This window comes from Hemiscyllium ocellatum, chromosome 20 (genome assembly GCF_020745735.1).
Source record: "Hemiscyllium ocellatum isolate sHemOce1 chromosome 20, sHemOce1.pat.X.cur, whole genome shotgun sequence".
Classification (NCBI taxonomy): Eukaryota; Metazoa; Chordata; class Chondrichthyes; order Orectolobiformes; family Hemiscylliidae; genus Hemiscyllium; species Hemiscyllium ocellatum.
This window is the reverse complement of record NC_083420.1, coordinates 19,176,514-19,192,603: the sequence shown is the minus strand read 5'-3', so window position 1 is coordinate 19,192,603 and position 16,090 is coordinate 19,176,514. Positions and strand designations below refer to the sequence as shown.

Here is a 16,090-nt window from a genome sequence, read left to right as displayed (position 1 = left end):
AGAAGCAATTGATGTTTCAGGTCAGTGACCTTTCATCAGAAAAGAGTGGCTGGAAAAGTTCACCCAGAATATTGAACAGTCTGTGTAAATTAATAAAATAAAAACTTGTATCCTGTAACAAAAAGAAAAATGTTTAAAAATTAATGCTATACCACTTCTATTTTCATATTTCAATCTGTATATGTCACAGTTAAACATTTTGAGAGATGAAATTATTTTGTATTTTCCAAAAAGGCATTCAAAACAGATCTACTAACAAACTAATTTGATCAGTCAAAACTTTATTGACATTGTCCTTCAGTGCATCAGAAATGTTTCTGGCATAAAGACTACGATTATTTACATTTGTAATCCTACATTAATACTGTCTACTGATGATTCAAAGGAATGGATCTTCAGACAATGGCAACTTTGTACAGCGACTAAATTGATAAATGAACATTGGAATTCTAATACCAGGGCCTTAAGCTAGTGCATTTTTCCTACATCTTTAAATGTTATATGATTATGAAAGAATCCTTTGCACCAGCGAAATACTAAAAAGATGTACTTGGCTCCCAGCCAAAGCAGAATTGCATCCAGTTTGCAGCCTTTGAGGTGCCTGCATTTGAGTCCATGGTTATCCCAAGTCCTGCAAGGATGTTTGCACCAGTGAAGGAATCCATCTATTCCTTTTGTTTGCTATCAGTGAGAGTACCTCATTCTTGTGGTCAGAGAGCCCTGTTCTCAATGACATCGGCTTATAACAATCTATTCACTAAATACTGGCCTACAGTGCAACAACATCCTCGTGTAAGCTTTCCCATGCTGTTAGAAACAGATGTGTTGGGTACCTCATCTACCACAACCACAATATTTATTGCCTATCCCTTGTTGCCCTCGTGATGTTAATGAGTTGCCTTCTTAAATCCATACAGTCTGCTGTAGGGAGATCCACAATGTCGTTAGGGATAGAATTGCAGGATTTTGTCCCAGTGACCAGTAAGTGACAACAATATGTTTCTAAGTCAGAATTCCAAGTGGCTTGAAGGGGAACTGCTCTTGTCCCTTTAGTGGTTGAATGGTAGCAGTCATTGTTTTAGATTAGATTAGATCCCTTACAGTGTGGAAACAGGCCCTTCGGCCCAACAAGTCCACAACGACCCTCCGAAGCGTAACCCACCCAGACCCATTTCCTCTGACTAATGCAGCTAACACTATGGGTGATTTAGCATAGCCAATTCACCTGACCTGCACAGCTATGGACTGTGGGAGGAAATCGGAGAAGCTGGAAGAAACCCATGCAGACACGGGGAGAACGTGCAAACTCCACACAGACAGTCGCCCGAGGCAGGAGTGGAACCCGGGTCCCTGGTGCTGAGAGGCAACAGTGCTAACCATTGAGCCACCGTGCGACCCCAATGCTGTCAAATAATTCCTGCAGTGCATCTTGTAGATCATAAACACTCCTGCTGCAGTGCATCAGTGATGGAGGGAGTGAATTATTGATGTGGTATGAATCAAATGGGACTGCTCTGTTCTGGATGGTATTGTGTTTCTTGATTGTTATTGGAGCTGCACTCATTCTAGTGAATGTGGAGTATTCTATCACTGTCCTGACCTGTGCCGTGTAGATAGTAGACAGGCTTTGAGGAATCAGGACTGCGTTATTTGTTGCAGGGTTCCTAGCCTCTGACCTATTCTTGTAGTTATATTGTTGTTTGTTTATAGTCCAGTTTCTGGTCAATATTTACTTTTCCAGGCTATTGATAATGATATTACAATCTCTGAATTTCCCCACTAAATGTCAAGAGACAATGGACAGACTCTACCTTGTTGGAAAGGGTCACTGCCTGGCATATGTGGGTCAAATGTATGTGTGGGTTGCATGTTACTTACTACTTGTCAGCTTGGGCCTGGAATATTGTCCAGGTCTTACTGCAAAAGGGGACACACTGCTTCAATATCTGAGGAGTCATGAAAGGTGCTGAACATTGTGCAATAATTGGTAAGCATCCCTACTCCTGACCTTATGATGGAGTGGGGGGGGGGAAGAAAGTAAATAAAAAGCAGCTGCAGATGGTGGAGTCTGGGATGCTACTGTGAGGACCTCCTTCAAAATGTTCTGGAGCTGAGATGGCTGACTACCAGCAACAGCAAACTTTGTGTATATTGGGTATGACTCTAACCAGCGGACAGTTTTCTATCTGATTCAAATTTATTTGGGCTCCTTGAATGCCACACATAGTCAAAAGCACCCTTGCTGTCAAGAGTTCAGAATCGGGTATCTGATTCTAATTTGTTCATTTTCTTTCCATAAAATGTTTTCTTCAACAGTACCTGCAGGGTGATAATCTATGTTCTGTTTTTATAGGCATTATTGCTTTGAATGTTGTGGTATTTAATCATATTTTTCTGTCCAGCATACTCTTTATAATAAGATGAGTAGTAAGTTAACTTTACGATTGCTACTAGTTTCAGATATGGGTATATGGTATGTCAACATGTTTGTGATTTATGTGCATTTTATAATACTTAATCTGTTTCCTAGTCGCAGTGCTGGGATGATGTTAGTTTCATTGAAAATTCTATTTACAGTTTAAAGTCAACACAAAATTTCCATATTACATTCTGTAACAGAACTGATCTACTGAAACTTAAGCAAAAATACTGACTCGTAAAATTAATTGTGTGCTCTGACATTTTTCAATGATCAACTGAAGTTAATTCAAAATTAAGTAATTAAAACAGCTTTTTTTTTAAATAAGTGCACCTTTTAAGTGCATGGCAACAAAAAGCAAATTTGTACAATCTCTCCTTCTGAGCTGTCCTCAATTAAAGTGCTTGTTAATACATATAAAGTAAACTCTTTTTTAAAATATCCATCCTTTTTAAGGGCCTGCTGCACCATGTCTGACAAATAACTGGTCTGTGGTGCCCTGCAGTGTCCCCAGATCATGGTGGTTATACTCAGGTGTGAAATGTTCACTTATATCTGTCCTTGCTTCAAGCAGCAACATTCTCAATCTCATTCTTTAAAAATTCTTCTGGCAAAACCAAAGCACATTTACTGAGCAGCTTTGTTGGCCCCGTGTAGTTCTTTGCTCATCACTTTTCTAGGATGCCAGTGCCATTTGTTGATCTCTTTCTTGTTTTAGTAAGAAAACTAGTCAATTAACAGAGCCATTAGTAGACAAGGACTCATTCGTAGCCCTTTCAGAGTGCTGGCACAGGCCATGATGGGCTGCATGACCTCTGTGCTGTAAGATTCTAAGCCCTACTCACTCACTGCTTTGAGGTGTTTGATCATCTGAAGCTCTGCGCTGCCACTTCTTGTCTGAAGTTTTAGACTTCCTTCGAGGTGGATGAGGCCCTTTCCGTCGGAGGCCCTGCTTTGTACTGTCTTCTGCTAATGGGATATTTCCAGGCTGTTGCCCATCCTGAGTGCCACCTGTGTTATTTGTCCTTGTATTACCTCTCGAGTTCCAAAGGGATGAATGGAGATCGTCACCCTGTCTCCGGACTTTGATCCGGCTGTATGCTGCAAATAACTCTTCAGCCTTTTTGTTAATCTTCTTCTGGTGCATTCTGTCCTGGACATTTCTCAGTTTGCATTCAATCTGGTAGACATCCTCTGTCGCCATGTTTACTCTGTCAAACTGTTCAAGCAGGGTTTCGAACAGTGGAACCAGTCGGTGAATATTTATCTCAATTTGTGTCACTTTGTTTGGACTGACAAGAGGAAAAGTGTCCACTGGAATGGAAACGCTTGAAGTGGAAGATGAAGAGATATCAGAGATGGTGCTGGCTGTGTGGAGATTGGTTGATTTTGAATCTCTAGAAGATTGGGAAGGTAAGGAAACCATTCCTTCAAATTTGACTTTATGGCGGAACTGTAAAAGGGGAAAAAGAACTAATTATTAGATTACGTGAAAATAAATAAAGAAAACTCAATTTCCCACCACAGGAACCTGATCACCATATCCAGGCTAATGTTCCCATTGCAGTAATAAGGAACGCTGTCTGATCCACTTTAAACCAAGACTTCTTAGGAAGATGTAAAAGATCCCAAGGTACTATTCCAAAGAAGGATATGGGGCTTCTCCTAACAGTCCTGCCTGATATACCAACATCACTCAGACACATTATCTATTTTTGCTTTCCTACTTATGGGAATTTCTGTGTGTAAACCAGGTGTAATTTTTCCTACATTGCAACAGTGACTACACTTCAATTAATACTTTGCTGGTTGCAAAGCACTTAGGAACTTCCTGACTTGGTGAAAGGGTCTATGAAGATCCAGCCTTTGTTTAACATATAAAGTGCTCTAATTATCCCAACATGTACCTATTGACTTTTCCCACTGCTGTCTCGTTTCTATGATTATCATCATCTCTGCTCTCAGCAAAAAAAAACCTGCAATCGGTCTATAATAAAACAAAGAACTGGGGATGTTGTAGATATGGAACAAACAAAAACAAATTCCGAGAGAAATTCAGGTTTGGCAGCATCCTCTCAGACCTGCTGAGTTTCTCCAGCAATTTCTGATTTTTTGTTGCAATCTGTCTCATTGGCTGTAGGTGGTGCTGTTGCAGCAATAGACAAATGAGAAAATACTTCATTCCAATATAATTGCATCAGGGGAATGATTATAAGTAATAGAGATAAACTGCCTATATTTCATGTATTACCGATGCACAAGGATACACTTAAGTACCAACAGAACAGGAAATCACAGATGCGGCCATCAGTTCTTTTGAAAGTGACAACTTATACAATTGTATTAAAATTCTGCTGTTTAATATTGAATAATTTAAAGTGCATTATGCAACAAATAGCTTATGAAGAAAATGTTAATTTTTAAAAATAGATACATAGCTCCCAATATGAAACAAGAACAATTCTTGAAAAATACAATATCTGGAAGTGGAAAAGGCAGGTAAATGTTCTAGGTAAATGTGAGATGACTGTCTTTTCTCCACCAGATCCTGACGGATCTCTAGTACCTTTCTTCACTTTTTGTTTGTTCCTTGGCTTCAAGTTGTTTTTTCAAACTTTGTTCAGTTGTCAAAGCCAAAAATATACAGCCCAGAATTGATTGTTGCCAATTTTACCAGAAGTGGATTTTTATGATATTGACTTTTAAATATAAGGATGCAGTAAAAGGACACTCAGTCCAACTGGTATATGCTTAAGCTCCACAAAAGAACTTCTCCCACCCTTCAGCATCTCACTGCAACAGTGTACCCACCGATTCCTTTCCCCGTCACGTATTTTTCTAACCTCCCAAAAATGCATTAATACTATGTCCTACAACAACTCCTAATTGTTGCAAATTCCATACTTTAATTATTCCTTTGAGTACGGAAGATTGAAAGGTAATTTTACTTTTATTTTTCTTATTCCAGGAATATAATCTTTGTGATTGCACAGCTCTAATTGCCCTTGCAAAGTTGTGGTGAGCTGTCTTTTTGAACTGCTGTGGTCAGTTTGGTTTAAGTAGGGTGTAAGACTATTTAAGCCCACCATATGATAAGTGGTTCCAGGATTTTGACCCAGTGACAGAACAGCAATATACTCCCAAGTCAGAATGGTGGGCTGCTTATAGTGGAAACTGAGAGTGGTGGTGTCAAGCTTTTTGAGTATCATTGGAGCTGCACTCATCCAATGAAGTGCAACGTTTTCCATCACACTGCTGATTTGTGCCTTGTAGATGGTGAATTGATTTTGGGAATCTGCAGGTGAGTAATTCACTGCAGGATTTCTAGCATATGACCTGCTCTTCCAGCCACTGTATTTATATGGCTAGTTCAGTTTCTGGTCAGTGTAAATCCTCTGGGTGTTGACAGTGGGGGATTCAGTGATGGTCATACCACAATGTCACAGGACAAAGGTTAAATTCTCTTGTTAGAGACAGTCATTACCTGGCGCTTACATGGCATGAATGTTACTTGCCACTTTTTTCAGCTCAAGCCTGGAAAATGTCTCGATCTTGCTGCAATTGGACATGGGTTGCTTCAGTATTGAAGGAATTGTGAATGGTGTTGAACATAGAGTAATCATCAGCAAACACCCCTACGTCTAATCTCACTATGGACGAAAGTCATTGATGAGGTAGTTTAAGATGGGAGAATCTAAAATATTCCCTGATAAACTCTTGTAGTGATGTTTTTGGGAAGGGATGACTGACCTCTGTCATCCACACCCATCCTCCGCTGTGTTAGTATGACTCCGTTCAGCATACAATTCTCCCTCTGATTCCTGACTAGTTTTATTGAGTGAGCGTCAATAAGCAGATTGTTGATATGCAAATGCTGTTTCATAGCACTGTTAGTGACCCCTTACATCACTTTACTGATAAATTGATGTAATTGGCAAGGTTGGATCTTTTCTTCTTTTAGTGTTTAGGACATATTTAGGGAATTTCCATATGGTTGGATTGATGCCAGTGTTTTAACTGTAGTCGAACAACTTGGCGAAGGGGTGTGGCAAGTTGTGGAGCACATTTTAGTCAGAATATTGTCAGGGCCTATTGGCTTTGCAGTATCCAGTGTTCAGGCATTTCTTAATTTCGTATGGTGTGAATGGGATTGGCTGCAAGCTGACATCTCTGATGCTGAAGACGCCTGGAGAACGCTGTGCTGGATCATCTGCTTGGCACTTCTGGCTGAAGATGGATGCAAGTACTTCAGCTTTGACTTTTACACTGCCCTGGGCTCCCAAATCATTGAGAATGGGGTCATTGAGAATGGGGTTAATAGTGCCATTGCCACCTCCAGTGAATTGTTCAATTGTCCACTACCATTCATTTAGTCTGGATGTGGCAGGACCATATAGCTTCAATCAGACTTATTGGTTTTGTGCAAGTGCTTAGCTCTGTTTACCTCCAGCCGCTTATCAGGTTTACAGCACAAATAGTCCTGTTTCGGACTTCAAGTTGACACATTTTTACACGTCCCTGATGAAGGGCTTTTACCCAAAATGCCGATTCTCTTGCTCCTTGGATGCTGCTTGACCTGCTGTGCTGTTCCAGCATCACACTCTGAACTCTAATCTCCAGCATCGGCAGTCCTCACTTTCTCCATGTTTTTATACATGCCTGATGTCACTCCAGGCATGACGGTAATAGTGGGGGAATATGCCGGGCCATGACATTGGAGTAAGATTCTGCTTTTCAGGGTCAACGAGACTGAGTTTGACAGTCTCATTTCTGGTGCTGAGGTTAATGTCAGATGATCCACTCCTTTGAGACACTTTGGCATTTTGAGAATCAACTGTATTACTGTGGGTCTGGAATCCGATGTAGACCAGACCAGGCAAGATTTCCTTCCCTAAAAAGGGCATTGGTGAACTAGATGGGCTTTTATGATGATTGACAGGTTGAAGGGTTATTATTGGATTTTGAATTGCAGATTTTTCAAACTTGGAATTTTACCTACTTTCCGGATTAGATTCAAACCCAGGTCCGCAGAATATGATGGGGCGGCACGGTGGCTCAGTGGTTAGCACTGATGTCTCACAGCACCAGAGACCCGGGTTCAATTCCCGCCTCAGGCAACTGTCTGTGTAGAGTTTGCACATTCTCCCACTGTCTGCGTGGGTTTCCTCCGGGTGCTCCGGTTTCCTCCCACAGTCCAAACATATGCAGGTTAGGTGAATTGGCCATGGGAAATTGCCCGTAGTGTTAGGTGCATTCGTCAGGGGAATGGGACTGGATGGGTTGCTCTTCAGAGAGTTGGTGTGGACTGGTTGGGCCAAAGGGCCTGGTTCCACACTGCAGGAAATCTAAAAAAACTAATCTAATCGATGACGTAGTCCTCAGGATTGCTAGTCCAGTGACAGTGCCATTACATCACTTACCTTTGATGTGTTTAAAATAATTCAAAGATTTGATGGGAGTTATCCAGCTTGTATTTTTAAGTGACCATCTTGCCTTTGTTAAGGTTCTGCATGGTAGGCCGGTTGGTAAAGTTAGATCACATGGGATTTGGGAGAGCTTGTCAACAGTATATAGAATTGGTTTGATGGGAGGAGACAGAGGGTGGTAGTGGAGAGTTGTTTCTCAGACCGGAGGCCAGTGGTGTTCTGCAAGGATCGGTGCTGAGTCCACCATTGTTTGTCATTTATATAAAATGATTTGGATGAGAATATATGAGGCATGATTAGTGAGTGTGTGGATGACGCCAAAATTGGTGTTGAGCTGACCGTGAAGAAGGTTATCTAAGATTACAAAGGGACCTTGATCAATTGGGCCAATGGGTAGCAAGATGAGTTTAATTTGGATAAATGCGAGATGTTGCATTTTGGTAAAGTGGACAAGGGCAGGATTTATACAGTTAATGTAGAGCCCTGGGTAGTATTGTTGATCAGAGAGACTTAGGGATTCAGGTACATAGTCCTTTGTTGTGTCCCAGCGTTGTTAAGATGGCATTTAGTACACTTGCCTCCATTGCTTAGACCATTGAGTATATGAGTTGGAATGTCATGTTGCAGTTGTATAAGACGTTGGTGAGGCCACTTCTGAAGTACTGTGTACAGTTCTGGTTGCCCTGCTATAGGAACGATATTACTAAATAGGAGAGGGTTCAGGGAAGTTTTACCAGAATGTTGCTGGGATGAGAGGGTTTGAGTTATAAGGAAGGACTCTTTTTACTGGAGCATGAGAGGTTAAGGGGTCCTTGTAGATGTTTATAACATTATGAGGGGCATTAATAAGGTGAATAACAAAGGTCTTTTCTCTAGGGTGAGGGAGATCAAAACTGGAGGGCTTATTTTTAAGGTGAGAGGGATAAGATTTAAAAGAGACTCGAGGGAAAACTTTTGTATGTGGAAAAAACTGCCAAAGAAAGTGGTAGATGTGGGACAGGTACATAAATAAGAAAACTTTAGAGGTGTATAGACCAAATGCAGGCAAATGGGATGAGTTTTTAGTTTGGGGAAACTTGATTACCATGGATGAGTTGGACTGACAAGTCTGTTTGTGCTAAATGACTCTGAGACTTGTGCTCCAGTATCATAAATGGAAATATTTTCTTTGATTATTCCATCAAACCCTTTAAAAACCTCCACCACAACACCAGTTTGTTTTTTTTTTCTCAAGAGCCTCAATTGATTCACTGATTGTTAAGGGTCCTCTCTTCTGAGTTGAGAAATAAACAGATAGGAATGTTATTCGGTGTCCACTAAAATCTACAGCAACACAGTAATTGAATCACTAGGAAAATTCAATATTTATAATCTATTTTTAACCCTTCGTGGCTGAAGTCAGGGCACCTGCAATGGCTTGCCCTGATGCATTTCCATACAGTATTAATTGACCGAGTTGTGCTTATGAAGGAGAGTTGGTGTTCAAGGGGACAAATTATCTTATTATCAATACAATTAAAATAAATTTAAGCATGCAGTAGTGGTGGTGGGGAGGGAAAGAGTTGGAGGCAGGCATGGGGGGTGGGGGGTGGGGGTGGGGTGGGGTTGATGGGGAGAAGAGAGGGAGGTGCAGCAAGTCTCCTGCATTCAGCTTTGCTCCTGGACAAAAATTGTTGATAGTCAGTCCTTTGGAACAGCACAGGAGGAGGTGGTTACACTTGGGTTCCTCCCATCAGCTGTCCATACATTGACACTGGCACAAACTGGACTCACTGGAAGGGTAGGGATAGGAGAATACATTTCTTAGGAAATTGGCACGTTAATAAACATATGTAATGCACATGGAAGTCCCAAACAATAGTCATAGAGACGTACAGCACGGAAACAGACCCTTCAGGCAAACTCATCCATGTTGACCAGATATCCTAACCTAATCTAGTCCCATTTGCCAGTACCCAGCCCATACCCCTCTAAACCCTTCCTATACCCATCCAGATGCCTTTTAAATGTTGCAATTGTACCAACCTCCACCACTTCCTCTGGCAGCTCATTCCATAAACGTACTACCCTCTGAGTGAAAAAGTTGCCCCTTAGGTCTTTTTTATATCTTTCCCCTTTCACCCTAAACCTATGCCCTCGAGTTCTGGACTCCCCCACCCCAGGGAAAAGATTTTGTCTATTTACTCTATCCATGACTCTCATGGTTTTATCAACCTCCATAAGCAATTTGAAAAGAATGCATCAATACTTCTTCAGCCTCCGATGCTCCACGGAAAACAGCCACAGCCTGTTCAACCTCTCCACATAGCTCAAATCCTCCAACCCAGTGCATTAGTCAGGGGAAATGTAACCTTTAGAGTAGGGGAATGGGTCTGGGTGGGTTACTGTTCAGAGGATAGGTATGAATTTGTTGGGCCTAATGGCCTGTTTCCACACTGTAGGGCTTCTATGAATGTCAGAGGATAATGACATGTCATACTGCAGGTCAGATGATACAATCACAATTCACGCAACTTGAGACAGCAACCAATGGGAGCTTTTGACAAAAGCAATTAATAGGAAGTTGTGTTGCCCTTGTAAGATTAGATACTCCACAATCCTGTCTTTTACCAGATAAAAATTGGCCCAAGCATTCAAAGACTGCACACTTACTTCTTTCTCTTTGCTTATACCAATCCACATCTTCAGCCTTTTGACGAATAATTCCACCAGCTCGTAGTCTTGTGGTTCAACTGCAGGCCTGTACATCTCCAACTTCATTGTTTTGTAATTCTGAATGAGTACCACCGCAAACAGTCGCAGTACAATCCATACCTCAATGGTGATGTAACTGGTGTAGTATACATAGCAGAGATTTGGGTACGCAAAGAGGCACTGCTTGAAGCAAACTCCTTTTTCAATCACAGCAAACAGGGAAAGAATGCTGCTTCCAAATGTCTTGAAGTCATCAAGGTTAGCAGAAAAAACCTGAGCGAGAGAGAATCAAATTTTCAGAGATCATTCTGCCTGTTCCTGGCAACATATTCTCCAAATGAAATACGCTGCTGCTTTTTGCTGCCGAGGCTGCACTGAGATGACATGTTAAAACTGAAGCCCCACCTCCCCCCTCATAGATCCCAAATCAACTGTAACATATAGTCTCTCCCTTCCCCAACTCCAAGGGCTACTACTTGATTTTCAGGGCCTATTTACTTCATTCTAACCCTTTTATGAGATGACAAAAGTTAATATCACTATTTGTTTGACAGATGTGATATTAGGACTCTCAGAAGCAATTTGAAAAGAATTCATCAATAATTACCAACTCAACTAAACTTTAAGACATGACATGCAAGGAAAATATTAATTTCCTAGATGCCACAGTACTTAAAATGACATAAGGAACTGACATTAATCAGCAAGGGTTTTTTTTTCCGAAATAATATGTGCATATTTCTACACAGAGCCACTGCCCTAAAAATATCTTGCAAAGACTAATGATGTCATAGCTTTGTTTCCATTGCATATTCATAAAGCGCAAGTATTTTAGCCAGGAGGTACTTTCCTTTTTAATGCTCCCAAGATCTCCATTTCACTTTTAAATTTTAACAATTTGTGTGCTTGGCCTGCCTTTTTACCACATCCCTACACTCAGACCCCTTGCGACTTGTCGTCAACCCCCTATATTGTCCAAACCTGCTGGCAACGTTCCTTCCCAATCCCTAGACCTGGTGTGCAGACAGCACATCCCAATGTGCTTCACAGGAACCTATTCAACATTTTACACTGAGGTATGAATACTACAACAAAATCTTGATCAAAGCTATGTGTTTTCTTAAGAAATATCAAATATAGAGACAGCTCAGTGAATTCCAGAGCTTAGGGCTTTGGCAGCTAAAGAAATAGTTGCCAATTGTGGCAAGTAATATAGATATAGTCAACATGTATAATGAAATACATACCAAGTAACCAATCTGTGCGTAGGCAAGGGCAAGACCAACCAATGTTGCACCAATTACCATCAGTTCCTTTGCAGAATTATACAGTGTTTTCCCAAAGATGGACCACTTTCTGATAAACCGCAGTTGTCGAGCAGCCTAATTTTTCCGTAGAAACCAGAAAATAAGTTTTAATTAATTCTGATTTAATCCATTTCAAGTTACTAACAAATGTTTCAAATGAATAATTGGACTAGTTTCTGGGTGGGAGCAAGAGTTAGAGGCATTCAGCCTCTCAAGCCTTCCCACCATTCAATTAGGCAGTTGCTGATTTGCTACAGGACCACAAGTTGTAGGAGCAGAAGTGCGCATTTCAGCTCATTGCAATTGCTCCATTATGCAATGAGATCATTGCTGTTCTGATCATTTGCTCCCCCCAGGACTCTCAATTCTCTTATTAGTTAAAGATCTGTCTATCTCAGCCTCTCAAAAGGTAAAGAATTCCACAGATTCACTACCCTCAACATAGTTCTTCCACATCTGTCTTAATTGGGCAACCTCTTACTTTTGAGATTAGACAAGGGGAAATAACCTTTCTACATCTTCCCCAAGAATCTCCTAAGATTTTATAAGGTTGCCTCTCATTCTTCTAAACTCCAGTGACAGCAGGTCCAACCTTCTCAAGCTCTCCTCATAAAACAGTCCCTCCTTACCTCATATCAACTAGTGAACCTTCTCTGCACTGTCAGTATATCTTTCCTTAGATCAGGGTATCTAAACTTTATCCATATCATCTAATGCTGTTGTCTAACAAAAACATATGGATCACAGTTTCGACACTTTCCAAATGATAAGGCATTCATATGAATATACACTGCGTAAGAAAAATAAATTTTGCTATAATTAGAAGCATCATTCACTTTTGAAGTAACTTTATTACTGGATATTCAAAGTGAAACTGAGAAGAATGAATTTAATCAACTGAGACCCATAGAGGGCGATAGGAGATGGAATAGTGTCCTTGACTAGTAATGCAGAGGCCTGGTTTAGCACCCTGGGGAATGGTTAAAAATCCCATTATGGCAAGTGCAAATAAATCTGGAGTTGAAAGCTAGTCTTAGTAATGGTGATCATGAAAACCATTGCTGCTTGTAATAAAAAAAATCCATCTCTTTAGGGAAGGAAATCTGCTATCCTAATTGGTCTGGCCTACAGCAATTTGTTGACTCTTAATTGCCCTCTGAAATGACCAAGCAACCAAATAGAGACTGGCAACAAACACTGACCTTGCCAGTGATGCCCAAATTCCTAGGAACCTGTCTGCAAACCATTTTCACTCAACAAATTCCCAGATCTTGTTTTAGGATGAGAAAACATGAGAGAATCTGAGGACATTAAGCCTTCTAAGAGGGTGAGTTAACGGGGGTCATTACACAAATATAGAAGACATTAAATATTGTGAACACAAACAATTCTGCTAAGATGGTCAAAAGGTTGGGATAGTGGGATTATGGACTAAACTGGGTGAAGTAACATGATCAATTACCACAAAATGTTTAATACTTATGATCTGAAATAACTTTCCTGAAAAGCTGTAGGAAGCACAGCTAATAGTAACTTTCAAAAGGGAATGAGAAATGTACTTGAAGGGAAAGATATTATAGGCTATGTCAAGTTCTTCCAAGAGGCTGACATTTGCTCAGGTGTGCTGAGATGAATGGCTTCCTTCTGGGCTGTGCCATAGTATGTTAGTCAGAATAGTCCCTTAGGACTGCAATTAAATACAGTAATGTGATGGCTTTGCAATTGATTGGTGGTGGGGTGGGGGTAGATGGTACCATAAATTTGTTCTTTGGATATATGATGGGCATCCCTCCTTTCTTTCACCTGGTGTTTGAATAATACAGTCACATTATTCTTTCCAATGTGCCGTAGCTCCAGTCAACCAAAGTGGAGGTCACCTTACATAGTATCAGTGAGTTGAACCTAAAGGTTTGCAATGCTTGTAATATTTATGAATGAACATTAGTTTCAGGCCAAAGTTTCTCTGGATCATACCTTAATGGTTAGCAGAAAAAGGAGGGTGGCAGTCACACTGGTGAATACGTAGCTCAAGTATGCCATCTCATAGAAGTTGGTGAAGCTGTTTGGACTGGAACGAAATATTGCCCACTGCTTGTCGCCAATTCTGGCACATTTCAGATGCAGAACCACACAACAGATACTGAGAATAATGATGCACCAGTGCAGATAGTTCCAGAACTGAAGAAAGTAAGATTTGCCCCTGCGGCTGATCAACACCAATTCGGTAACGGTGAAGTAAAGAACGAAGAGCATGAGGAAAATCTGCAAGGAAGCAAATAGTGAAGCATTTTCTTAATTGATAGCTAAACAAAACAAAAAGACCGATAACACAATTTTAAGGTTTTGCTGATAAACTTACTATCAACTTCACCGTTTTAACATGGTGAATGTATTTCAGAACGTATTTCATCCAGTGAGGTATAATTCAGTAATGAGAACATTGAAGGAGCAGCGACAACCAAGTATTTAACAAAGATGATATGAACATGTATGACCCCACATCCATACATGACTGACTACATTAAGATCACCCTTCCAGTTTATCTGACTGATATTACAGAAGAATCTCTGACAATATGTGGACCAACATACATTCACAAAGGATAACGCACAAAACTCTAGAGATGTAGAAAAATGTCTTAATTGAGTGCACCTTCCTGTTCCAATGTCCACGTCATGTTATCCTGCATGGCTCAATATCACTACAAGCATTTTGTTATCTAGGAGCAGAAGGTGGCTATTTAGTCCATCAAGCCTGCTGTGTCATTCAATTAGATCATAGCTGATTATCTACCTCAACTCCACTTACCTACAATTTCCACATCTATTGATGTTGATAGTCTCCAGAAATTGATCAATTCCCCTCTTCAGCAGAGTAATGATCAAGCTACGAAAACACCCTGATTCAACATCTTCACTAAAGGAATTCCTCCTCATTTAGTTTTAAATTACCCATGTTATCCTGAGATTATGTCTCCTGGTTTTGGACTCACCAGCCAGGGGAAATTCCTTACTTTCATTTACCCAGCCATGACCTGTATGCAATTTTTAATGAGGTCCACTCCATATTTTTTGAAACTGAGGAATATAGATCCAATCTCCTTAATTTGTCCTTATAAAACAATCCTGCCACCCTAGAGATTAATTTGGTAAACCTCCGTTGCACTCCCTCTATGGCAAGTATATCCTTTCTTCGCCAAGGTCTGACCAAGGCACTATACAACTGCAGTAAGACCTCTTTACTCCTGTAAAAATCACTCACGACGAAGGCCAATGTAGTAACTGCTTCCTAATTTTTTTCTGCACTTACCTGCTAACTTCAATCACATATGAACAAAGACACCCTTTGGATACCTACATTTTCCAATACCTCTTCATTCCACAATGTTCTGCCTTTGTTTTATTATTCACTTTGGCAGAATCAACACATATTCATCTCTTCACATACCTCTTCACATATTTCAACACATACCTCTTCATTCCAACTGACATGTTCTAGCCCACTCAGACTGTCCAGGTCCTCCTGAAGCCTCCTCAAATTGTCAGAATGTAAGTTCCCAGCCAGATTGGTAAAATTAACAAATTTGGAAATATTACAGGTTTTCTGTATTCTTTTCCCAGAATGACAAACTGTTCTAGAACATAGAATAATACAGCAAAGAACAGGCCCTTCAGCCCAAAATGTTGTGCTGGCCATTGATCCTCATGTAAGGTAAACCTAATGTACGAACCCTCAAATTTCTGTGACCATATGCATGTCCAGCAGTCTCTTAAATATCCCCAATGACCTCGCTTCCACAACTGCTGCTGGCAACGCATTCCATACTCTCACAACTCTCTGCGTAATCAACCCGCCTCTGACATCCCCTCTATACTTTCCGCCAACCAGACTATGACCCTTCGTGTTAACAATTTCTACCCTGGGTAAAAGTCTCTGGCTATCAAGTCTATCTATGCCTCTCATTATCTTGTACACCTCAATTAGGTTCCCACTCTTCCTTCTTTCTTCCAATGAAAAAAGTCCGAGCTCAGTCAACCTCTCTTCGTAAGATAAGCCCTCCAGTCCAGGCAGCATCCTGGTAAACCTCCTCTGACCCTCTCCAAAACATCTACATCTTTCCTATAATAGGGTGACCAGAACTGGAGACAGTATTCCAAGTGCGGTCTAACCAAAGTTTTATAGAGCCGCAACAAGATCTCATGGCTTTTAAACTCAATCCCCCTGTTAATGAAAGCCAAAACAC

The 16,090-nt window shown here is 40.7% G+C and overlaps 1 protein-coding gene across 1 annotated transcript in view; it reads right to left on the bottom strand.

Annotated features, from left to right (window-relative positions):
* Nucleotides 1-298: 298 nt before the first annotated feature.
* The window catches only part of pkd1a (polycystic kidney disease 1a), a 188,922-nt gene continuing 173,130 nt past the window's right edge, over nt 299-16,090 (bottom strand). Inside the window, exons 44-47 of the mRNA XM_060840959.1 lie at nt 13,821-14,108; nt 11,787-11,921; nt 10,498-10,812; nt 299-3,872 (exon numbers count right to left, since the gene is read on the bottom strand). Of these exons, the coding sequence (XP_060696942.1) occupies nt 3,261-3,872; nt 10,498-10,812; nt 11,787-11,921; nt 13,821-14,108 (1,350 nt within the window). The 3' untranslated portion in view covers nt 299-3,260. The remainder of the gene's footprint in view (nt 3,873-10,497; nt 10,813-11,786; nt 11,922-13,820; nt 14,109-16,090) is intronic.